This window comes from Bolinopsis microptera, chromosome 1 (assembly GCF_026151205.1).
Source record: "Bolinopsis microptera isolate Bmic1 chromosome 1, MBARI_Bmic_1.0, whole genome shotgun sequence".
Lineage (NCBI taxonomy): Eukaryota > Metazoa > Ctenophora > Tentaculata > Lobata > Bolinopsidae > Bolinopsis > Bolinopsis microptera.
This window is the reverse complement of record NC_087072.1, coordinates 3,470,649-3,496,084: the sequence shown is the minus strand read 5'-3', so window position 1 is coordinate 3,496,084 and position 25,436 is coordinate 3,470,649. Positions and strand designations below refer to the sequence as shown.

Genomic DNA, 25,436 nt, shown 5'->3' with positions numbered 1-25,436 from the left:
CGAATGCAATGCAAATCCAAGTAAATCCCGAATGAAATGATATTAGCGACGTCTCGGTCGACGAATAAGGAAGCTTCGATCATTTAAATATTTAACCTTTAACAATTCTAGAGAATCTCCTGCAAACCACTAATATACTATAATCACCTGCTTCGGCAGCAGTGCAATGAGAAAATCATAAAACCGGGAGTTAAGTTGTTTTAAGCGGTTTGAGAATTTAAGCGGTTTAAGAATTTAAGCGGTTTGAGAATTTTAAGCGGTTTGAGTAATTATCTTTATAATACATATTATTATCGGCCCTAAACTTTCCGTTTTCAAATTAATGGGAAACAGTTCGGGAAAAATTGTGTAAAGGTGTAAACAAGAAAACTCGCAACAATACAAGAAATTATGTTCTTTTAAGTTGAAAATAAAGCATTGGTATTCCTCATGCGTACACACAAAGGATCTTAAGCATGCATATCCCAGGATACAACCCGTTGGGTAGTGGAAACTTCAAGTTGCTATCACAATCCTACCATGCTTCCCAGTCAACAACAGGCTATGGAGGACAGGCATTGCGTGCAACTGACGGTAATACTGACCCCCGATGGGGTGCAAGGTGAGTCGACTGTTTTGAAACCAAATGTAGTTTAAAGAAGTCATAGATAACTCTAATTTTCGTGATTGTCTGAATCTTAGACTCTAAAGGAAGCGTACCACGTACTTTATAACGAAGAAATCATAAGGACTAGTTAGTTATAGAATCAATGAATATATAATGATCCCAAGACTTCAGTTGAAGTAAAGTAAATATTGCCTCCTGCCTCTATAACAGTATTAGAGTAACACTAGAAGTAACACTAATGATTTCAGCACCTCCACCTCCACCCTAAACAAGGGCAAGCAGTGGTGGAGAGTGGAGCTAGGAGGAACCTACCATATCAACCTGGTCGTGATCTACAACCGACTGGACAACTGCTGTCAGACCAGGATTAACGGAGCCAAGGTCTACGCCGGTACCGAGCTCTGCGGATTTGTCCGCTGGATTAAGAACCGTCACGCCTACGTTATCTCGTGTAATGGAGCCAAGGCTGACTACGTGCAGGTTAAACACGAGAACGATTTCCTGACCCTGGCTGAATTGCAAGTCTTCGGTAAGAGACCACGTGACTACTTTACAGTTAATAAATCTGACTAGTTCTGACTAGATGTATACCCAAATACCAATTTCATCAACAGCACCAGCTGTTACCTGTCAACCTCATGTCTGTTATATTTCGAGTATTTTAACTCTCTGGGTCCTATACATTTCTAACATTCCTTATTGTGCAGGAGGAAGCAGTGGTATCACGAGTGATCTCTCTAACGTAGCCCTCGGACGACCAGCTTCTCAGATAAACGAGGGGTGGGGAGGTAAAGCAGGTAGAGCTGTGGACGGTAACGCTGCAGGGGTATGGGGTCTAGCAACCTCCTCCCACACTCGCGGCAACAGAAACGTCTGGTGGCAGGTAGAACTGGGTAAAGATTATCCAATCTACATGGTTCTAGTTCACAACAGACAGGACGCCTGCTGTTGGGACAGACTAGACGGTGCTAAAGTCTACGTTGTTAACGGAGGCAAGAAGCAGCTCTGTGGTACCGTCAGTGCCAAACAAAGCATAAACCAATACCCAATCAACTGTGAGGGCAAGACGGGTAGTGTGGTCAGGATTGAGAACAAGTGGAACTACTTGACACTGGCTGAGGTTGAGGTGTTTGCTACTGGCGGAGTCTCAAAGCGAGCTGCAGCTACTAACTACGGCTCTTACTATACTCAAAACACCGGAAGTAAGTGATTTTGGAAGAGCAATGACTACTAAGCAGTGAGCTGTGATGCAATTTTTGTTGGTAAACTGACAGAGATTATTGCGTTCACTTCTTCCCTTCTTATTACGCCTCATTTGGTGTGTCAGTAAACTGTATACTGCAACAAGTTGCAACAGGTTGGTGACCAATTTAATTGGTTTACAGTTTACTGACACAGCAACTTACCTTACCTTTCACAGAGGGTATGAGTCTGACAACGCTGACATCTGGAAGCAGCTACGATCTGCCAGGAGGCCCACTGATTGAGGGAACCTTCCTCGTGTTCCAAGGTACCGTTCAGGACCTCAACAAACAGTTTGTCCTCAACTTCTACACTGCACGTGGCGATGTGAGTTCAGAGTTGGGATTTGTACCTAACACCACAAATATGATTAACACGATCACGTACATCAGTTATTTAGAATATATATTCGCAGATATCCACACTATATATAGACAGCATGGGAGTAGGCCTGGCCATCTCGAAGTGATCACGTACATCGTAAAGAAGTTCATTCTAGCGGATGAAATTGTAGAATGTGGATTAAATACCAGAGTTACAGAGTATATGACGGTTAGATTACTAATTCTCGTTTCCCCAGATCGCTCTGCATTTTAATGCCCGGCCCAAAGACAAGATAATCGTGTTGAACTCTGCAAAGAAGCAGAAGAAAGACTGGAAGTGGGCGGGAGAAGTGAGAATGCCATGGCTGATATCAATCTTCCCTGGAGATACCTTTGTTCTTCTCGTACGAGTTGAGAACAACGGATTTACATTCAAGGTACGTCATTATCAACTCGGACTTGTTCGTTGCAAATTAATAACTAATTAATTTGTTAGTCTAGTCTAATAGCAAGTTAATGATGATTTGGAAATTAATTTGATATCAGCAACCGATACCACGGATAAGCTCACACCAAAACTCCATTTCAGTTGAACGATCATCAGTACACACAGCGAATAAACAACAGGGAGAAATTCAGGGACATCACAAGATTCTCTGTCGGAGGACCCAAGAACACGTGGTCTAAATTCTACAGGAGTAAGTCAATTAAATTCCAAATCTAGGACGTTATGTCGCTGTCATTCTAAGATCATGTCAAATCAACTGTCAGGGAAAGCTTAAAATAGCGTGAGGCGAAGTGCCAGTAGTAGTTCTGGCTGACTGAGTCACGACTCTAGGGAATAGAAAGTGTCATATGTGATCAGTGCTGCTCTAAGGGCTCGTGACAACAGTTATCAGGGAATCCGGAATTAGAAACGCTTACTTAACAGTTTCCTACTACTCAAAAACATATTTGTACGTGTGATGTATCGCGTGATGCAAATTCACCTCATCTACTTGATTAGGTGGCGGCGAATCACTGACCAAAGGCTGGCACAATTCCAAAACTAACTTTGTTATTTTCAAACAGGTTGCTTGCTTGTGGATAAGGACTTCTATGGAGGAGACATCAGGCACTTCAAGACCAAGAATAAGAATATTGTTGAGTGTAGGAATGCGTGTATGGCGGATAAGGCATGTTTGGCGTTCTCACTGCAGAAGAACACAGGCAATTGCTTCCTTAAACACGGTGGACACAAGCCTATCTCACAAACTACAAACAATATCTCCGGTCTTAAACGCTGTTACAAGGGTTAGTTTGATACTTTGTACTTCATCCTTACGATCAGGTGTTTTGTGATGCCTTGAAATATTTTGTGCAGTAATTACTAAAGGAATGATAACGATAAAAAGTATGCAAATCAGTAGTAAGTAGCAACACAATTCTTCAGGAGAGACAGGAGCGATCCTGGGCAAGGGAGACGTGAAGCTGCTCTCACAGAAAGCAGTTACCGAGCAGAGCTCCACCTACTCCTCAGGGAGGTCATCCAAAGCTGTTGACGGAAACCTTAACGGTCGTTGGAGCGGCGGGTAAGTTGCAGAAGTGGCTTGTGTGTAACGCGATAAAATTCCTTTTTAGACAATTTAGATGCCGGCTCTGAAACAATAATTCCAATATTGATAACCCTCTTTTCAGATCCGTGTCCCACACACACTCACCAAAGGAAAGGAAAGGCAAGGTGCAATACTGGATGGTTAAGTTCGGAAAGGCGTACAGAATCAACCTGGTTATCATCTACAACCGGCAGGAATCCACTTCCAGTGAGCGTATCAATGGCGCGAAGGTGTTTGCTGGGTCCAAGGAATGTGGTTCTGTCCGGTATGTTCCGGGTCATTACGTGTACTACATATCTTGTAACGGAGCCAAGTCAGACCACGTGAAGATCACTCAAAACAACTACCTCCAACTTGCTGAGGTTCAAGTGTTCGGTAAGTGACTTGACATGTTTACTTCGGTTCAACTTACCACATCCTCAAGAAGGTCGTATAAAAGAATATGGGGCAGATGTATCATTATATTTTAAAGCAGTTATATCATACAACAAAATTGGATGTCATTCTTCTACACAAATTTGCTCAGGAGGAGACGGGGAGATCAGTGGACTAGGACTTCTATCCTACCGCAAACCCACCAAATCTTCATCTATGGGATGGGGAGGAATCCCATCTCGAGCTGTGGACGGAAACGTCGACGGCCACTACGCACACGGAACATCAATGCACACAAAACACGGCAAAGGACACGACAACTGGTGGCAGGTGGACCTGGAGGGACACTACCCAGTGTACCTGGTCCTACTTCACAACAGATGGGACTGCTGCCAGGACCGCATTGGTGGAGCCGAGGTCTACCTCGATGACTACAAGTGTGGATATGTTTCGTACTACAGAGGAGTAGCTGTCTATCCCATCAACTGTGGTGGTAAGAACGGGCGAATTGTGAAGGTGGTACAGAAGAACAACTTCCTGACACTGGCAGAGGTCCAAGTATTTGGTACTGGAGGCCCAGGTCTGTCCGTGCCCAACTTCGGAACAGGAGACGTGATGTTGTTGTCTCACGAGAAGAAGACTTCTCAGAACTCTGTTGGCTGGGGAGGTGTTCCCGGCCGTGCAGTGGACGGCAAGACTGATGGTGACTACAGACACAAGTAAGAATAAGATATCATCACCATCACAATCACTAGTCCTAGTCAAAATTTAAAGAACACGAGAGTTGTTACCAAACTAATGTGCAGTAATTTACTAAACTAATGAAAAGCAAAATTATAAATGTGAAATCTAAACAGGTCAGTATCTTGTTCGCAACACAACAAGAACAACTGGTGGTCGGTGGATCTAGGCAAAGTGTATGCAGTAAACATGGTGGTGCTCTACAACAGAGAGGACTGCTGCCAAGACAGAATAGACGGCGCTACTGTGAGTAATTTACCATCTAAGGAAACGTCACAGAAATTAAATTCGAGTCCACCTTTTACATTCCTCAGAATAGCTATAATTAATATAATCGTGTGGTCCTTATTGACAAGCATACGAGTCCTAGTACATACATCACGGATAGCAATAGCTGAATAAGTCACTAGAGTTTTCTATTTTCCAATGAATAGTATGGATTTCATATGTTGAAGAGCAGCTGTCAAAATATATCAGCTTCAGGTGCACACTCGAGAATTTATTTCAGGGATGGTATTTTCTATTTACATTTTCTCCCAGGTGTACGTCGACAATTATAAGTGTGGACAAATATTCTACGTTCCTAAAGTGAACAACTACTGGGTCTCTTGTGACGGTCACAAGGGCAGCACGGTCAAAGTAACTCTTGCTGAAGACTTCCTGCAGCTTGCTGAAGTGCAAGTATTCGGTGAGATATATTTATTCAGCTAGGGTGTTTCTGAAAAAAAAAATGAAAAGCAAACATGCACGACTTTCTAAAAACGAATGTACGATATTGGCAATAACCAGATGTGCCCGACATTACAATAATAACCACCCCTCTTCTCCCAGGTGGACCCGGAAGCGTGCCTGGACTTGGGCTACTCTCACACGGACGTCCGACCAAACAGAGCACTACATGCTGTGGAGGAAAATCTTCCTTAGCTGTGGACGGTAACACAAACGGAAACTGGAACAAGTACAAAACTACTCACACCGCTGGTAACAAGAACCAATGGTGGGAGGTAGATCTAGGTGAAGTCTATCCAGTATACTTGGTAGTTGTACACATCCGCTCGGATACTGCACTGCAGAAGATTGATGGGGCCGTTATCAAGGTCGAGAAACAAGTCTGTGGAACCATACATTTCCTACCTGGTATGAGTATTTTCCCTATCAACTGCAAGGGCCTTAAAGGAAAACATGTCCGAATTGAAAAACCTCAGCACTATCTGATGCTGGCTGAAGTACAAGTGTTTGGTACCGGGGGTCCAGGACCTATCGGCTCCAACATAGGAAGCAGCGACTACGGAATGCTCCTGTCCCAGAACAAACAATCCACTCAGTCCAGTATGGGCCACGGTGGTCTGGCTATGCGAGCTGTTGACGGAAACACTGATCCTCAATGGGGACACAAGTCCGTTTCCCACAGTGGTAAACCCAAAGATAACTGGTGGAGAGTAAACCTCTACAAGGATTATCATGTCAACATGGTCGTCATCTACAACCGTAGGGAGTCTCCAGAACGAATCAACAACGCTGAGGTGCGGTCTTATTTCTTGCCTAGTATTCGCTATTATAGGGGATTTAGTGTTTGCGAAGTATTATAGATCAGTAACAGGATATATATAATGGCTAATGCAGATTAGAGTTTAGACACAATATAACAATTGATAATGCTCAATGTAGGGTATTTTGCATAATAGGGCCCTCAGCTTTTCAATATTGAATATTATAGATAAACTTCACATTACTCTCCATTCATAAATTGATTCCAGGTATATGTCGGAAACCAGAGATGTGGTACAATAAGGTTCAACCCAAAGGAGCTCTATTATGTAGTGCATTGCGACGGCAAGATAGGTAAATACGTGAAGATAGTTCAGAGATACAGCTGGCTTCACATGGCTGAAGTGCAGGTGTATGGTGGTAGCAAGAGTGTCTCCGGATTAGGAATCTTGTCCGAGGGCATGCCAACTAAAGCCAGCTCAGTTGGGATAGATAGGAATAAGAAGCAAATACCTGAGAGAGCTGTAGACGGTAATGTTGACGGTGCCCCCGCCCACGGAAGCTGCTACGGCAGCAAGGGACCTAAGAACAACTGGTGGCAGGTGGATCTTCAGAAGAGCTACCCTGTTTACACGATCCTGGTCCACAATAGAGTAGACCCGAAGAAGGGTGTCAAACGACATATAAACGGTGCTCAGGTACGCTGGAATTCATTTTTCTGCTTTGTGTAATTGCGGGGCATGCTTTTTACCTGGCTTGACTAATTAATTAGTCTGGAGAACTAAGAGCACAATACCATATTGGTAATGTTGCTGAGAGCAAGATATAATCCTTAATTATACATTGCAGTGGACGCTTGACAGTACTAACTTTAAAATGTTGCATGTAAACGAGATTGATATTTGAAAATTATGTCTCTAAACCCTCCTAAACCTGACAGGTATACCTAGACACTAAACTGTGTGGAACGATCCACTGGTACCCAGACCGGCAAGTGTATCCTGTCAACTGTGACGGCACATCTGGAAGGGTTATCAAGGTCGTTCAGAACAACAACTTCCTCACTTTGGCTGAAGTGCAGGTCTTCGGAACAGGTTCGTCCAGCTCAAGTGTACAACTGAAGGCATAGTTCATGTTTAACGTATATGTTAATATTCACTGATACTAAATTAAGAAGAAGTTATTACAAAACCGAAAATGCTAAATTATCTGCCTATTCAGGAGGACCTAAAGCTGGTGCAGGTTACATGGGAGGAGGTGACGTACAGTTGCTATCCTTCGGAGCTACGGCTACATCGTCTTCAGTAGCTTATGGAGGTCTTCCTGCTAGAGCCATTGACGGTCGACCCAATAGAAGATGGAGCGACAAGTAAGGAATTAAAATTTCTTAGTTTCAAAGTATAATATGTTTAAAGGCATGGATTATTAATCTGTAAACTAAACTTACAGACAGCTCTGCTACAATCTACATGACCTAATTTTAAACACTTTCAGATCTGTGATGCACACAAAAAATGTTCCAAACAACTGGTTGAAGATTGATGTCGGGGCTTCGACCCATATCAATCTGGTAGTGGTTTACAACAGAGCTGAGCACGCTGAACGAATCAACGGACTTGTCATTAGTGTCATCAACGGAAAGACAAAAACTAAATGCGGTACCATTAGCTACAACAAATACCACTTGGCCTACTACATTTCATGTAACGGCGCAACTGGCAACGTAGTGGAGCTTCTCCAACCGAGGAAAGACTTCCTCCAGATCGCAGAGGTAGAAGTGTTCGGTGGTCCCAACGCGGTCTCCGGACTTAACCTCCTGTCATACTTCAAACCAACCTCCCAGTCCTCTACCGGGTGGAGCGGACACTCCTCCAGAGCTGTGGACGGTAACTTTGACGGTGTGTGGGGCCGAGGAAGTGTAACTCACTCCGCTTCTGGTACCCAGAAGGGCAAGGTTAACTGGTGGAAGGTGGACCTACTGGGAGTGTATCCCGTATATATGGTCATCATTCACAACAGGATTGACGCTTGTTGTCGCGACCGGATTGATAAGGCTGAGGTGGGTTAAACTGTTAAATGAATAGTCAGCCTCCTTGCTTTAATAATGAGATATTGTTTTAAATGACACTTGTCCATTGCATGAACACGATTATAAAACGTTGTTCCCTCCGCAAAATTGTAATCCGCCATTTACAGGTTTACGTAGGTAAGAGACTGTGTGGCAGAGTAAAATGGATGCCTAAAATCCAAGTGTACCCCATCAATTGTAGGGGAATGCAAGGAAGTGAAGTGAAGATAATCCAGCGTCACGGTTACTTGGCACTGGCGGAGGTCCAAGTGCTTGGTACCGGAGGCCCTGACATCTTCGTGTCTGGTTCAGGAAATGTAATGCTGCTCTCTGAAAACCGACCAGCCACCCAGTCAACTACTACTAATGGCGGAGTTCCTTCACGAGCTAACGATGGAAACCCAAGCGGTTACTGGAATGAACAGTAAGATTTTGATAAAGAGCTTTCTAAAATACAGCTTTACTACTGAAGTTTTTTTCATGTTAGAGTACTACATTACAGTATACGCCAAAATAAAGAATGATTACGAGTTAATTTATCTCAACCATCTTCAGCTCGATAAGTCACACAAACCACAAAAAGAACCACTGGGAAGTAAACCTTGGAGACGAGCATCACATCAATCTTGTGGTGGTGTACAACAGGGTTGATACAGTCCAGGACCGCATCAACGGAGCTGAGGTTTGGGCCGGGAAGAAGAAGTGTGGAACAATCAACTATAGGAAAAACGTAAACAGCTACGCTATCAGCTGTCAAGGAGTACTAGCTAGCACAGTGCGAGTGTCTCACAAAAAAGGATGCGTGTCCCTCGCCGAGGTACAAGTATTTGGAGGAAAACAAGCTGTCAGCAACCTGAATCTCCTCTCTTGGCACCAGAAAGCAACCCAATCTTCTACTAAAATTAACGGCGTTGCCAGCAGGGCAGTGGACGGTAACGCAGCAGGAGTATGGAGTCACAACAGTGTGACACACACTCAGTTCAACAAAGACAACTGGTGGCAGGTGGATCTTGGAGCTACCTACCCAGTATACCTGGTCCTGGTCCACAACAGAAAGGAGGTTCCAGATAGAATTAACGGAGCGAAGGTTTATCTTGATAACCAGCTTTGTGGAAGTATCTCATACATTCCATACCGCATGACTTACCCAATTAACTGTGATGGTAAGAAGGGAAGAATTGTTAAGGTGGTGCAAGCACACAACACTTTGTCTCTGGCAGAGGTTATGGTGTACGGAGTTGGATATCCATTCGGTGGAAACGGTGGTGTCTGGGCAACCAACATTGGAGGTATAGTGTATTTAAATTAGTGTAATCATTCTCATTTTTACCCTAGGCATACAAATAGAAAAAAACGACTAGTTTCTTTTTATGATTTTCACATCCAACAGCAATTTCTCAAGTTCTTTAATCAAACTTGCCATGTTTTCAGGTTGGAAGAGATCGTCAATAACCAACGCGAAGGTAGAAAAGATACCTGGAGGCAAAATCAAACTCGGAAATGTGTTCATCATCCGTGGAAAACACACAACTGATAGCAAACAATGGGTGTTTAACCTCATGGGCTCTGGAAAAGACGTAAGTGCACAAAAATGAGCATGATTAGCAATTTCTTGTTGTGTTCAGTTTTAGTCATTCCCAGAATTCAGTAAATATTTGATTTTACCAAACAGTAAATTACAATTTCACCCTTTTCACCACAAAGCAACGATACATATCAACTATCAAAGTATTAACGATTACCAAATGTGACACTACTTAAACTCTTTCAGATTGCTCTACACTTCAACGGGCGACCTAAACAGAAGAAAATCGTACTGAACTCCTTCAGGGAGGAAAGTGGGAGAAGGAGATGTTCCTTGACTGGCCTGGTCTTAAAGAGGGACAGAGCTTCGTTATCGTTATCACAGTCCTTTACAACGGCTACAAGTTCACCATCAACAAGGTCGAACCTAAACTCATCTTCCCACATCGTATCCAGTACAAGAATGTCATGAGGATCGCCTTTGGTGGGCCTGCTGGAACTTGGACTTCTATCACTAGAAGTATGTTGTCAGATATTTATTTCTTTTGTAAGAATCTGAACTACAAGAAATTCAAATGTTTAAAAGCAGGAAGCCTGATCAGTGTTTGTCTATTGAAATAACACATCCTCTTTTACCAGGTTGTCTGCGACAAAACGTTAACTTCAGTGGAGGCGACATCACCAGTTTCCGCACCAAGAACAAGAACTTGGATGAGTGTGTTACCCGCTGTAAGAAGCACCCAGCCTGTGTTGCATTTACCTACCACAAGAGTAACGGACACTGCTGGCTCAAGAACGGCGGTTACAGACACGCTACCCGCGACAACAATCTCATATCTGGAACCAAGTTCTGCTACATCACTGGTACACACTATAAAATCACTTTATTTGTTCATCATCTCAGTTTTACATTTGACAACAAACCCATATATAACATTATCTCCTCGTTTTCATCAATTCAATTGTTTTTTTTTTGTCAAGTAGGCAGCAGAAATGTTTGTAATCACGTTACCAGACTCCTGAATCTGTGAGCAGTTTGTCTACTAAAAATACCCCTTATTTTAGTTTATTATTCTATTCCTCAAAGTAAAACTCCCCTCACAGACGGTAAGACACCCCTGATGGGAGGAGGAAACATGATCCTACTCTCTTACAACAAGGGAGCAACCCAGATCGACGACTACAATAAGGGCTCGCAGGCTGGTGCTGCTGTGGATGGCAACACCGATGGATACTGGAACCAACAGTGCGTTCTCTTACTATTACTACTTTTGTTATCTTATGTCAGAAGAGGTGCAAATCGAAAATATTTATAAAGATATATACACTATTCTATGTATTTAAACTCTAGATGTATCGAAAAGCTGATCTAACCCAAACAATATTTCAGTTCTGTTCAGCACACGAAATCACACAAAAACGTGTGGTGGCAGGTGGACCTAGAAGACAACTACAACATCAACTTCGTCGTGATCCACAACAGGATGGACTGTTGTCAGAACAGAATAGACGGAGCTGAAGTGTTCGTAGCCAACTACCGCTGTGGACGAGTCTTCTACATTCCCGGCAGAAACATCTACTATATCCCCTGTAACGGAGCTACCGGCAGAACGGTTAAGATCACCCTGGCCAACAACTACCTTCACATGGCTGAGGTCCAAGTGTTTGGAGGTGCTGGAAGCATCAAGGGTATAGGTCTACTATCCTACCAGAAGCCTGCTTACATGTCTTCCGTTGCTCACGGTGGGAAACCTGAGAGAGCTGTGGACGGTAATTCTAACGGGTGGTGGAGTAGAAGTACCAGCATCCACACTGACGGTAAGAAGAACGACTGGTGGGTGGATTTAGAGGGAATGTTCCCTGTCTACACTGTCATTATACACAACAGATGGGATCTCTGCTGCGTGGACCGTATTAACGGAGCTAAGGTTTACGTGGATGACCAGCTGTGTGGTACTGTTAAGTGGTTGAAGGATGTGAGGAGCTACCCTATCAATTGTGGGGGACGCAAAGGAAAGATCGTTAAGATAAGCCACACTAAGATCCTGAACATCGCTGAAGTCGAGGTTCTGGGAACTGGAGGCCCAACTCAGTTCGGTCCTATGCTCGGATCTGGAAACGTGAAGCTACTCTCATTGAGACGACCCACTAAACAGTCGAACACTGGCTGGAGTGGAGTGTCAGCCAGAGCTGTTGACGGTTTCGTCGACGGTCACTGGAACAGAGGGTAAGTCAGCTTATCTCTCTATAAAACTTCAGTTTCTAATTTTTATCATTGAATCAGCTGAGCAAAAAATCTGAGTAATATTTTCAGAAAAAAAAATCAAACCGTAAGGAGATAATTTATTAAAAACAAACTTTCCAGAACAACAAGCAGCACAGGAAGAGCCACGGACAGCTGGTGGGAAGTAGAACTGGAGAAAGAAAGTCACGTTAACTTAGTGCTGGTTTACAGCCGTCAAGACGGCGGCGGAGCTACAACTAGATACATTAACGGAGCCAAGGTTTGGGTCGGAGACGGTAATCCCAAACATTGGCACCTGTGCGGAACAATATTCTACAGAGACAAGAAGTCTGTGTACCCTATCTCTTGTGAGGGAACATCTGGAACCTACGTTAGGATTACTAACGCTAAGGGTTATCTCCAGCTCTCAGAAGTTCAAGTATTTGGTAAGTACAAGTTAAAGTTACAGTATCTGAATCTTTGTATATATCTGAATGTTTTGTTACCTTTTTCCATCCAAACATTCCAACACACATTTCAAAACAATAACAGAAATTGTCTCCAGGAGGAGCAACTTCCGTCAGCGGACTGAACTGGCTGTCACTGAACCAGATGACAAAACAGAGCAGCACGGCTCACGGGGGTGTCTCTAAACGTGCCGTGGACGGTAACGCAGACCCTAGATGGGGAGCAGGAAGCATGACCCACACTCAGACCAAGGACATGAACTGGTGGAAGGTTGATCTGGGTAAGAAATACCCGGTACATCTTATCCTGGTGCACCACAGACGGGACAGTGTGAGCTATAGCAAACGTATCAACCGTGCCAAGGTGTATCTGGACACACATCTGTGTGGAACTATTATCTACATCCCCAACGTAGTGGTTTACCCCGTTAACTGTGGCGGTGTGACCGGTAGGGTGGTGAAGATTGTGGTGAGCAAGCAGCCACTTCATCTAGCTGAGGTTATGGTTTATGGTGTTGGACAGCCGTTCGGTGGTAACGGTGGAGTCTGGGCTCAACAAACTGGAGGTTGGTTTTTAAACTTCAAGTTTTTATGTTGTTCTAGATTTTAAGTGTTTTTGATGAAGTGTCTTTCTTTACCATATTGTGTGATGTTAAAGAGCCCAATTAAATTGTCATATTAAATTAAATTAAATTAAATTAAATTAAATTAAATTAAATTAAATTAAATTAAATTAAATTAAATTAAATTAAATTAAATTAAATTAAATTAAATTAAATTAAATTAAATTAAATTAAATTAAATTAAATTAAATTAAATTAAATTAAATTAAATTAAATTAAATTAAGTAGTAGTAGTAAATCTTTCAAAGTACGAAATATCTCGTTAAAAGAGCATCCTAGGCACCTTATAGATATCAAAACGCATAAAAAAGAAAACAAAAACATCAACCATCTTCTAACTTCTTCCACTCCTCCCTATCTAAAGCTAAAAATCTAAGGTCTTCGAAATCAGTCAAATTCTTAAGTCTAATATCAAGGTTTCTACTAGTCAAGTCTTTTCTAATAACATCTAATAAGTTTAAACATGGTCTACCCCGTCTCCCTTCCATAAAAATATCAGAATTTATAGCAAATAACATAGAGGTGTATGCTGGTGAGTCTTCCTGTCCTCTTAAGATATGTCCTAACATTCTCCATCGAAACTTAGAGACTCTCACAGACAAGGGAGTGACATAACAACGAGCATAGAGTGCCTCATTAGAAATAACCCCAGTAGGCCATCTGATGTTGAGGATTCTTCGGAGGTGTTTGCGATGAGCAATATCAAGTTCATTCAACGAAGCTAGTGGTGCAGCCCAGGAGTTGCAGTTGTAGAGTAGAATAGAGACTACTTGTGCCTCGTAGATTTTGATCTTCCTTTGGACTGAAATCTTGCTCTTCATCCAAACTTTCTGAAATTTACTAAAGGCAACATTACCAAGGAATATTCGATTCTTGATATCCTTAACAGTGCACATCAACGATCCTAAAGTTTTGTTAGAGCGCCACTCTTCATCACCTCTATACACTTTTCCAACAATCACCTTGCGTTTAACAGTGGGTTTAGGATCTGCTAAATAAAAATGGACAAATTCAGTCTTGGAAGAATTGATATGAAGGTCCCACTGCTGGAATATATCTTTAGCGATAGGAAGCATTTCTTTGAGTGGAGCAAGTTCAATGTTATTAAAGTCAATATCATCAGAGTATCCTGTTTCGAGTGGCATGAATTCTTCTGAGATAGGAGGATTAGGGATTGGATGATTCACTGGGTAAGGTGTTGATGATACTTGGGAGAGTAAAGATCTGAGGTGAATAAGTGCAGCGGCTTCAACAACAGTAAATAGATTACCTGATAGTGCATCTCCTTGAAATGCTCCAGTTGTGCTTTGGAACTCAATTGATACAGTATTATTGACTTTTACTTTCAACACTGTGTTTGATAGTAGGAGCCGTACCATCCTAATTTCATCACTAGTACAGCCAGCATCTTCAAGAACATTGAGTACTGTTTCTCTGCTGATGGTGTCAAAGGCACTTGACATGTCTATACTCATTCTGTGGTAGCTCCAATGCTTTCTAAGTACCACTGAGGTTAGCATACGTTGAGACCAAATTATATCGCCACAACTTCTACCTCTCTTGTAAGCACTTTGTGTAGGACCGGTGTACTGATCTAGCTTGCCTTGGATACGTTTTAGGGTAATCATTGACAGTAATTTTCTGGAGCAGTTTGAGAGGGTGAGAGGTCTGATGTTTGCTGCTGGACCAAGTGGTTTCTTAGGCTTTTGGAGTGGAGTAATGTTGCCTTTTCCAATAGATGTTATGGTGGTGTTTGTTTCAAATGCGGTATTTATACAGTCTGCATATTTCTGAAATACACTTCTGTTTGCATACTTAATCAATTCACTTGGGATATCATCAGGCCCAGTGGCTCTACCATTCTTCAAAGCTTTAGCAGCTATCTCAACTTCAATAGCAGTAATAGGGTCAGCGAGAGGACTAGGTTGATCAAAGAAAGTGTCAATAGGCTCAACTGTATGTTTTGCAGTGAACTTCTCTTCAAAGTGGTTCTTTAGTGTAGCAGCTTTTCCAGTGTCTGTACCTATGAAGTTAGAGTTTTCATCATGCACACTTATGGTTGGAGCACGTTTGATACCTGCTAGTTGGCGAGTGGCTGCAAAGTATGCTCTAGAACTATCAGTTTCGTTTATCTCTTCAGCAAGAGTGTCTGCATGCTCTTCTTGAAGGAGCTTGATTCTCTTACGAGTGTCATTTTGAATACGATTGATTTTGGTACGTATAACTGATCTATCTTCAGAGGTGTTGTTCTGATTGAGTAGAGCTTGTAGAACTTTCTTTTCATCAGACATCTCTCGAATTTCAAGGTCATTACAAAAGTTTTTAGGGCGTTTCCTAGGAAGGTATCCAATACTAACCTCAGCAGCTTTATGTACATTGTGAAACAAACTATTCATTTCTTCCTCAGGGTTAGGATTAACAGGGCTGTCTGTTAGAATATCATTCAATGTGTTGTTGTAATGCATTTTAGCAGCAGGATTACTGGCAAGGGTTGTGATATCAAAATGCATTTTAGGTTTCTGTTTGGGGAAGACAAGGTGAGCGTCACTGAAGTTGAAACGTGTAATAACAATTTTGTGATCAGATTTAACAAGAGTACCCCCATAACTTCGAGAATTCACTAAAAGTTTCTTCAATCGACTGCTACATGTTTGTTTGTTTGTTTGTTTATAGAACCCGTCCCCAATCTCGTATTGGAAAATGACTAAACTCAGGTCTGAGTGTGAATACGGGTGGTACCTGCAAGAGTGTTCATTAAGCATTTAGAGTTCTGTAAAACTGCAGTTACAATTGTGCTAGAGTATTTTTAGTATATACGATTGGTATCAGAAATATATCCCTACATGCTTCCAAAATTTGTAAAGCCGTAGTACATACATATCACATTACACCAGAGCCTACACAGTGCAATCTCCTCCAGTCTATCTGCGCCGCGTATATTTGTATAAGCACACGGCGCAGACTGGAAAAAACCACACTCTGCAAGTTCAATCCAGTGCAATGCTACATGTACGTACTACGGCTTCATCTCCAACTTTCTGCACAATGTACTGGAATGTTTTGAAGGAAAAGAAAGAACAAAAAAAGTGATATATATAAATAAAATCAGCGATTTAATGTTAGCCTTGGGACAGTAACTTTAATTCCCTGGTTTCTAAAATCAGCTTTTAAAAAAAATAATAATAAAGTATGTAACGTCGATACCAAACCGATTATTGAGCGATAATAACTGAGTAGTTGATTCCTGGGTTGCAGAGTCATTCAGATGTTCCAGTCTTCGAATGTGGTTCTTGTTCAGTTCTTGACCAGAAGTGTCTAATGAAGTAAGTCAGACAAGCAAACTCTTCCTTAAATGCTCATATAAGTCGTCTCAATCCCAGAAATTATGAATGATGACCCAGTGTAAAAGTGCAGAAATCGGCCGAAAATAACAAAGACTAAAAACAGTTAAAAAGTGAAAGGATTCAAACACAAGGAAAATTGATAACTTAGAGCGTAATAAGGAATATCTCCAAACGGAGTTTTCTGAGAGGGTGAGAGGTTCTTTAATTAGAGCTAATGATTAAATGAGACCCACTAAAGGTACTAAATTAACCGGACTGCTAGCAAGGAATCGAGAGTGGGAATAAAACTAAAAGCGGAATAAATTTTAAGATCATCGACTGCTACATAGGACATAGTCAATTTGAGAGTAGTAGGGCAAAGTGCGATGTGAGTTTTTAGGAGCTGAGTAGTCTTTCATAAAACCAATTCTTGTTGTTATATGACGGACAGGGTGCTGGAAGCTAGTGTTGCAAGCAAAAAGTTTTTTATCAACAAGAAAATTAAGAAGATGCTCTCCATTTGAATTCCTCTTTCCAGACCCAAACATACCCATAAAGTCATTATACCCGAAAACAATATCTGAATGAGACAATTTACCGAGTCGAGAGTTGAAATCTCCAAGAATATATAAGTCCCAACTTGATGGGATATCAACAGCTTTGCCAAGAAACTTGTAGAAATAATCACGTCTCTGCGGATACTTATCACAATTTACTTGAGTGTGTCCATAGGCATTGATAACACGGCAAAGTCTTGGTTTACCTGATTTACTTGGTATCTCAAGATCTAGATAAGCAACCCTGTCACTGATACTGTTGTAACACTTGATGTAGTTGGTATAGACTGAATTTACAAGGAAACCAATACCTGCTTGCCACTTATTGTCAAATTGCTGAAAGTTTATGAAGCGATATTTGTGTGATTTCCCATCATCATCTGTAAAATACAAAACTGAATCCTCAAAGTGACGACATTTTGTTTCTTGCACAGCGAGAATGTCTATTTTACGATAATAGCAATCTCTCAAAAGTTCATCCCGTTTAACTGGAGAAGTAATACCCAGGACATTAAAAGTAGCTAGAGTGAAGATTAGTGCTGTGCTTCTTCTTTTGCGTTCTGATGTAGATAATCTACTCTGTACGTTGCCGCCAGAGCATCTGCCGAAATCACTCGAACAGGCCATCCTAAAATTAAATTAAATTAAATTAAATTAAATTAAATTAAATTAAATTAAATTAAATTAAATTAAATTAAATTAAATTAAATTAAATTAAATTAAATTAAATTAAATTAAATTAAATTAAATTAAATTGTCATACTAATACCATACCCACGTCCCACAGTCTTAAAGCAGAGTTCAGTAAAACTGAACCAGATATACACTCTACCTGGAGAAGAACTGAAACTGGGAGACCGGATCATCATCCGTGGAACGCACACTAGCAACACCAAACAGTGGGCTATCAACTTCTGGGACAACACTGTAAGATATCTACACTATCGGTCCACTTTGCTGTAATACTTTTAACAAGCTTAACATCCTACTATGTTAACATCCTACTATGTTTTATCATTAAACGCTTCTGAAGCTTAGTGCAATCTTAAACTAACCACCTTATCTTTTCAGGGTAAAAACATCGTACTACACTTTAATGGACGACCAGCACAGAAAATCATAGTTATAAACGCTCAGATAAGCGGTAAATGGGGAGTTGAGAAGAGGTTCCCCTGGCCTGAGATTTATGTCGGGCAGACACTTGTAGTGGTGGTATACGTCGCCAAGAGCGGATATGAGATTCAGGTAAAACATCGTCTCAACCTTTAATTCAACAGAAATCACATCTTTGAATGATTACAATGATGCAACAATGTTGAAAAACTAAACACTATTCATTTTAGTAAAGTTATATGTTCCGCAGATTCCTGGGCCTGGCGAAACAATAAGAGGAGAATACAAGTTCCCTTACAGAATACCCTACGAAAAGGTCAACACCGTCAACTTCCACGGACCCTCTGGAACTTGGACCTCCTTCTCAAGAGGTGCGTTTGAAAGACATCTTTAATCTTAATCAGTTTTATAAATAACTTCGTCTGACAACGTCTCCAGAGTTAACCGTGTCAGGATTGTGCTGAAATTAGCTGAAAAAATGAATAATTTTCAGCCTTTAAACTTTTAATGACGTTTTCTCACAGGTTGTATCCGAGACAATGTCGATTTCAATGGAGGCGACCTTCGTTCATTTGTCACCAAGAACAAAGACATTGACGAATGCAAAAAAGCGTGTATGGCCAACAAGAACTGTGTGGCATTCACCATGAACAAGAACAATGGAAGATGCTACATAAAGCACACAGGTCACCGAGAAGCCAGCTACAGCAATGGTCTCATGACAGGAGTCAAACAGTGCTACATTGGAGGTCAGTTCTCGTAAAACTCTCTCCAGTATTGACACAGCTAATAAAATTATGCGATTAAATATTGTAATTAAATATTGTAATTAATTAACAATTAACATGATGACTACTGCAGGAGGTCCCGCGCCCAGATTTGGAGCAGGTAACTTCAGACTGCTCTCAAACAGAATGCAGACCTCTCAGTCCACTACAGGGTGGGGTCGTCGTGCTTCAAGGGCTGTAGACGGTAACACTGACGGAAATAACAATAGGCAGTAAGTTTATAGATACTATCATATTCTAGAGTGAATATCATATCAATCGAGTGACTTGTTTAAATTTTTCAGAAACGTCTTCATTTTCTTTGTACAATAACGTTATACATACCACAATTAAATGTTGACTATGAATTTGGATAACCAATAACCATTTCACTACTCCTCTCAGCTCTGTAACCAGCACTCAAACCAACAAAAACAACTGGTGGAAGGTGAAACTCGGTACAACTTACAACATTAACTTGATCATTGTCTACGGCAACATTCAGAGCCCTGAACGCATCAATGGAGCTCAGGTAAATGGATAATTTTATCTTTTTTAATTTAAACAATATTCGAATAGTCTATTCTAATTGTATTAATAAGAATAAAGTTAAATCTCCTTAACAGTCGTCTTGCACTTAGATCTACGCTGGAACCACCTACTGCGGAACAATTTACTACAAACACGCACAATACACCTACGTGGTACCCTGTCAAGGGGCATCAGCAAAGTTCGTGAAGATTGTACAACCCAACAACTTCCTAGCCATAGCTGAGGTGGAAGTTTGGGGAGGTCCTAAACCAGTGATCGGCATGGGTCTCCTGTCTTACAGGATGCCAACTGCACGAAGTTCTGTGGGATGGGGTGGACAGTCAGATCGAGCAGTCGATGGTAACACTAACGGCTGGTGGAGCACTGGGTAAGTTTCTTTTCTTTTGCCAATTTGTGATTTTGGGTTTAAAAATTAGAATCGAAGATATGTTGGTCTGTACGTACATAAAAACTCTCCAATTAAGCACTACTTGAAACCTCTTTTGAATTAATTTATATTACTTGACATCTTTTGCAGCACATCATACCACTCCCAACACAACAAGAACAATTGGTGGTCCGTTGATCTCGGAGACAAATACCCTGTCTACATGATCCTGGTCCATAATAGATGGGACAAGTTAGTCTACACTTCTACACTATAGTTCATATCTAGATAGTGATAGTGTGTTATCATAAGTGATTACACACTATCGGAACAAGTTAGTCTACACTATAGTTCATATCTAGATAGCGATAGTGTGTAATCATAAGTGCCGTTAATATGTTCTTTTTATTTGAATATTGTCTTTCATAATAGACACTTCTAACATGAATCACACTAAACAGATGCTGCGAGAAACGAATCAATGGAGCCAAGGTGTACTTGGACTACGATCCCAAAACCAAGAGAGGAAAACACCTCTGTGGCACTATCAACTTCCAGCCTGGATTCCAAGTGTTCCCTGTTAACTGTGACGGTCATACCGGACAGAAGGTGTTCATCGTCAACGATCATGATTACCTGCAGCTTGCAGAGGTCGAAGTGTTCGGAAAGGGTAAGTTTTCTAACGTACCATCCCGGATTTTCGACATGCGTAATGTGTATTGTGTACACATACTATTGCGTCTAGGTTTAATTCTAGAAATGTAGAACGTGGTCAGCTCTGGGAATATTAAAGAGTTTAAACCACCCTCACCTTCAGGTGGTCTCTCGGTACAAAGTTCGGGAGGAGGACAGTTTATTTTGCTCTCTCAACGAATGCCTACTCAGCAATCCAGCACTGGATGGGGCAGAACTCCCGCCAAGGCCGTGGACGGCAACCCCAATGGAATGTGGAGCGCCGGGTAAGACATTACTCTAACCCGGGATATATAATCTTATTTTATTTTTTATGAAATACTTTTCAAAGTTTCACGATGTACAGTAATCTAAGATTAACAATCTTTAGAACAACCAGCTCGGATGGCAAACCCAACGCTAAGAACAAGTGGTGGAAGGTTGATCTGGGAACGGAGCACTACATAAACTTGGTGGTTGTGTACAGTAGGACGGACGAATGCTGCGCTAAGTGGATTGACAAGGCTGAGGTTCGTGACATTATATTATAATTCTGTAAAGACTTTGTAACGGTTGAGTGCACAATCTCACAGTACATAGTTTAAGGGGTAATAGCTGATGTTGTAACTACTGGATCTAACAATAGTGTAACCTTCCCAGGTGTGGGCTGATAAGACCAAGTGTGGAACCATTAAATACGTGCACAAACGCGCCCTGTACCCAACGGGTTGTAACGGTGCTAAAGCACGCTACGTATGGGTAAAACACCCGGCAACGAAACACCTGCAGCTGGCAGAGGTCCAAGTGTTCGGAGGGATGAAGCCTATGAAGAACATTTCTCTGCTGTCTCTAGGTCAGAACACCAAGGGAACCTCAAACTATCCTGGTAGCAAGTCTAAATGGGTAGTGGACGGGGATGTGATGGGATACTGGGGAAGACGTCGCATATTCGTGTCTCGTGTACGAGGCACACCATCCAAACCTCAGGAGCTCACAGTGGACATCAGTCAGATCCAGAGCATCTACCTTGTTCTCGTCAACATCCGGCAGGACAGATGTTGCAGTGGTAGGTCTCAGGGTATGAAGGTGTACGCAGGAAAGAAACTCTGTGGACACGTCAACTTCGTTAAAAACCAAGATACCTATCCAGTTAACTGCCAGGGAAGCAAGGCTAGAGTTATAAAATTGGTGAATAACCGAGAATATTTGGAAGTTGCAGAGGTACAAGTTTACGGTTCAGGCAAACCTGTTCGAAGATCTACTGGAATGTCTTTCGGTGAGCAGCTTTTTATCTTAACTAAATACTTTGAAATCAGTAGATGTGGGACAAGTGTTCATTGCTTGTTTAAGAAAATAACTTTGCGAACAAGTTACATGTGCATAATGTTCGACTAATCAGGTACAATATTTTCCTGACAACCAACAAAAATTTCAGCCGACACGATGTATTACGAGCAAATAGGAGGATTCGAATGGCAGTACAAGACCAACGCCAGACTGACAGGAAGCCCATTAACAAACACTGTCTATGACAACAGGGAGAAGGCCATCTTGACTTGTACTCGTACCGCGGCTTGTAAGGGGGTCTCCCAAATAAGTGAGTAAACTTAATTTAACGAGAGCTTGATAATTGTGTAAAGAACAGTGACTCACTGTTTTGAGCTTTGTATTGTACGAATAATAAAACCTTTAGACCTAAAACACACGGGTTAACCAATGTTCTTTACAGATAAAAAGGAGTACATACTGGCTCGCTCAATCCACACAAAGACCCATCCTGGCATGAGACTCTGGATGAAGAGAGGAAAGAGCAAGATTAGTGTGGGTTACACTTGGTCAACCTTCACCAAAACAGTCAGCACCTCTCCAGCAGTCAACTCCGATACCTTCCCTACCAGGGATACCGCTCTTGCTGGTTAGTTTAAAATAAACTTGTCAATGCCAACCAGAGGAGACTTTAATAAAGGCAGTCGGAATTTCGTGCGCTTTCTCTAATAATATCAATTCTCCCCGAATCGGAATTCATAGATGTGACTGTATTTCGAAAACAAAATTTTCCAGATTGCGTGAAACACGAAAGCTGCAAGGCGGTGAGCTTTGACGGGTTCTTCTGGTCCCTGAGATCAGGAATAGACACAAAACCGAACAACAAAGGAGAAGTGTGGCAGAAGAGCTACAAACTGACAACCTACGACGGTTACTACTACCAACCACTGGCAGGGTTTACCTACGGATGGCTCAGCACTACAATCTACCCTGACTACTACCAGGCCTTCAGGGTCTGCTCAGGAGATAGCAGCTGCACTGGGGTCACTAAGATAGGAACCAACAAATACCGCCTCAACGGTGGCAAGCAGCTCATAAGACAGCCTAGTTACACTCTTTACAAACGAGAAGGTCTGATGCCCACGGAGTACAGCTTGTTCTACGGAGGTTACGGCTGGAAGGCGTACAGTCCGTACGAGTTGCCCGGAAGACTTGACAACACGGTGTACAGCTCCAGAGATACTGCATTTGATGCTTGTATTCAGAACCCCAAATGTGTTGGTTTCACTCAATACTCCATCACCAAATACTTCCTCAGTGGAAAGTAAGTGTTTCTATGTACTTACACCACTGCCCAGTATTAATACAGTAGCAAGGTTGTTCACCATCCATGGTGCGTACTTGTTTATACGTCATACTATCACAGCTCTTTCTTTAGATTCATATCTTTGAGTTAAATCTTTGCAAAACAACATTTCTGATCAACTAAAAACTCCTCAGTCCTACTAAGAAACCATCTGGAGGCAAAATAGCATACCTGAAGGGTACCCAGGGCAAGGAGATCGGAGGTTACATTTATGAAGAGCACTTCGACCACATCCTAACTGGTAAGGGTTTAACTTGTACCACTTTTACTTTATGTTTATCTCTCTCCTAATTTCACCAGTAAAATGTTTCAACGATGAGTGTCACATAATATATCCTAATTATTCATCACTATAGTTATTGAGCCGATCTACATTAACATATTAACATTTCAGATATTCTTGGTGCACAGATGAAAATTACTGGTCAATGGAAGAACCTCAACACCGATAAGATGGTTCAGATTGACACGGGTTCCAGAGGAACTTGGGCTGTCAATAAGGCTGGTAAGATTTACAACTGGAACAACGGCTGGAAGGTGGTCAGTGGCTCACTGACTCACATTAGCAGTGGTAAATCTGTCTGGGGAGTCAATAAGAATGATGACATCTTCAGATACCGCGGAAACAACAAGTGGACCCACGTTCCGGGCAAACTTGTGAACGTGAGTCAAATTCTTAAGTTAAAAGTATTAATTATAGGTATGCGTCTCGCGGAAGACAACTACAGCAATTTCTCTCGTTGATAAGATCTGGTGGATATAATATTTATGACCATGTCAATCTTAGCACAGTTTGAATTCTGCAGCCCAGATTTTTATTTGTTAACGCGCAGGTTGATGTGAGCGAAGAGGGCCATGTTTGGGGAGTAAATAGACAAAGCCAAGTGTTCAGATGGCTCGGTAGTACCTGGGAGAGGGTAGATGATGTTCCTCAAGGAGCTTACCAGATCACAGTGGGTTACTCGGGAGTGTGGTGTATCAACAAAAAACGTCTAGTCTACTACAGAGTAGGAACCTACAACGACCTCAACTCTAAGGGATCCAAGGTAAGCAAGAACAGTGGGTCACCTTTACATTTTTATGTCTTTGAGATTTAGGGTGAGGATTAGATTCCGCCGTTGGGACATCATATATGACTATTTTCTTACAGTAAATAGGCACCAAAATATCTCCGACTAAATTTTGCATATTATCAGTGGAAACGTGTCGACGGAACTATGATGTCGATTTCATCTGGACGCAACTTTGTGGTTGGTGCTCATAACGGAGATGGGCGCATCTTCTATAGAAGCGGTGTGTCCGCCTACAACCCCACAGGAGTCAAGTGGACAGTGTCGACTAGGAGGTTCACGCAGATCAGTGTCGGAGGAATGGTGGTCGTTGGTGTCCAAAAAGGAAATCAACAAACCTTCGTAAGTCCGCTTAACTATCATGGACCAGCCACCGCGTTCGCTGACAAGGAGGAAGCTATGAGCGCCTGTGCAGGCCGCAGCTATTGCAATGGAGTCGTATACCGATACCACAATAACCCCACCGGACAGTACTTCCTGGCTAGTAAGGAATCCAAATTGGGTCGCACTGGCAACCACGAAATAGCTTACCCCAAGATCGGGGAATCAACTAGTTACGGAGGATATTACTGGATATCTGTGTTATACGTTGTAGGACAGCAATACGACAACATTGCATACACGTCCCTAAACGTTGCAAGATCAAGTGTCTTGCGAGTACAACTTGTGGCGGAGTATCGGAGATTGACGGCAAGTTCTACACAAACAATGGATACGGAGTTACAACCGGTGCAGAAGGAACTAAGCTCTACACGAAGAATGGAGCAGTGATTGTGGAGAAGGAAGTCACAGTGGCTTATGGGTATGTACAGTTTTATAAACTGTTGGTTAAGCATTGAAGTGATATCATACCCCGGTTAATACTATTAAATGGATGTTTTTGATCAATAAATAATCTAAACTTTTCAGGGATTTCTCATGGGAGAGATTAGACAACTGGCGTTACAAACACAGATACTCTAACCGTCCTTACATCTCTGAAGCACAAGCCTTCCAGGCTTGCTCTGGATTTGAAAAATGTACAGGATTCCACCAAGAGGGACCAACAAGGTTCTTCCTAGGATCCGGTCACGACATGATCCCTCGGGCCAACACTCACAGTTACC

General features: G+C 41.9%; 2 protein-coding genes across 2 annotated transcripts in view; both read left to right on the top strand.

Annotated features, from left to right (window-relative positions):
• LOC134826014 (uncharacterized) overlaps window positions 1-10,034 on the top strand; it is a 14,755-nt gene extending 4,721 nt beyond the window's left edge. The window contains exons 10-29 of the mRNA XM_063838259.1: window positions 469-601; window positions 856-1,136; window positions 1,315-1,809; window positions 2,028-2,176; window positions 2,430-2,609; window positions 2,762-2,870; window positions 3,244-3,465; window positions 3,605-3,743; window positions 3,850-4,142; window positions 4,294-4,861; window positions 5,000-5,129; window positions 5,424-5,571; window positions 5,715-6,406; window positions 6,641-7,069; window positions 7,312-7,465; window positions 7,593-7,740; window positions 7,866-8,430; window positions 8,568-8,863; window positions 8,995-9,728; window positions 9,871-10,034. Of these exons, the coding sequence (XP_063694329.1) occupies window positions 469-601; window positions 856-1,136; window positions 1,315-1,809; window positions 2,028-2,176; window positions 2,430-2,609; window positions 2,762-2,870; window positions 3,244-3,465; window positions 3,605-3,743; window positions 3,850-4,142; window positions 4,294-4,861; window positions 5,000-5,129; window positions 5,424-5,571; window positions 5,715-6,406; window positions 6,641-7,069; window positions 7,312-7,465; window positions 7,593-7,740; window positions 7,866-8,430; window positions 8,568-8,863; window positions 8,995-9,728; window positions 9,871-10,034 (6,029 nt within the window). The remainder of the gene's footprint in view (window positions 1-468; window positions 602-855; window positions 1,137-1,314; window positions 1,810-2,027; window positions 2,177-2,429; window positions 2,610-2,761; window positions 2,871-3,243; window positions 3,466-3,604; window positions 3,744-3,849; window positions 4,143-4,293; window positions 4,862-4,999; window positions 5,130-5,423; window positions 5,572-5,714; window positions 6,407-6,640; window positions 7,070-7,311; window positions 7,466-7,592; window positions 7,741-7,865; window positions 8,431-8,567; window positions 8,864-8,994; window positions 9,729-9,870) is intronic.
• LOC134817575 (uncharacterized) lies at window positions 9,869-25,436 on the top strand. The gene is made up of 27 exons (XM_063826778.1): window positions 9,869-10,016; window positions 10,211-10,483; window positions 10,603-10,827; window positions 11,068-11,209; window positions 11,354-12,190; window positions 12,329-12,633; window positions 12,753-13,220; window positions 17,945-18,084; window positions 18,229-18,402; window positions 18,521-18,641; window positions 18,795-19,019; window positions 19,132-19,270; window positions 19,443-19,569; window positions 19,679-19,956; window positions 20,107-20,208; window positions 20,418-20,626; window positions 20,774-20,915; window positions 21,020-21,158; window positions 21,289-21,904; window positions 22,064-22,225; window positions 22,358-22,543; window positions 22,690-23,218; window positions 23,395-23,501; window positions 23,655-23,923; window positions 24,094-24,306; window positions 24,457-25,132; window positions 25,240-25,436. Exons 2-26 carry the CDS (start codon window positions 10,291-10,293, stop codon window positions 25,099-25,101), a joined length of 6,693 nt encoding a protein of 2,230 aa, XP_063682848.1. The 5' UTR covers window positions 9,869-10,016; window positions 10,211-10,290; the 3' UTR covers window positions 25,102-25,132; window positions 25,240-25,436.

Excerpts from the sequence above, each read along its gene's own strand:
- LOC134817575 (XM_063826778.1), top strand. The coding sequence starts at position 10,291 with ATGTTCCTTGACTGGCCTGGTCTTAAAGAGGGACAGAGCTTCGTTATC. Across the intron at positions 12,634-12,752 it reads CTCAGAAGTTCAAGTATTTG|GAGGAGCAACTTCCGTCAGC; the intron begins GTAAGTACAAGT and ends AATTGTCTCCAG. Across the intron at positions 18,642-18,794 it reads TTGGACCTCCTTCTCAAGAG|GTTGTATCCGAGACAATGTC; the intron begins GTGCGTTTGAAA and ends GTTTTCTCACAG.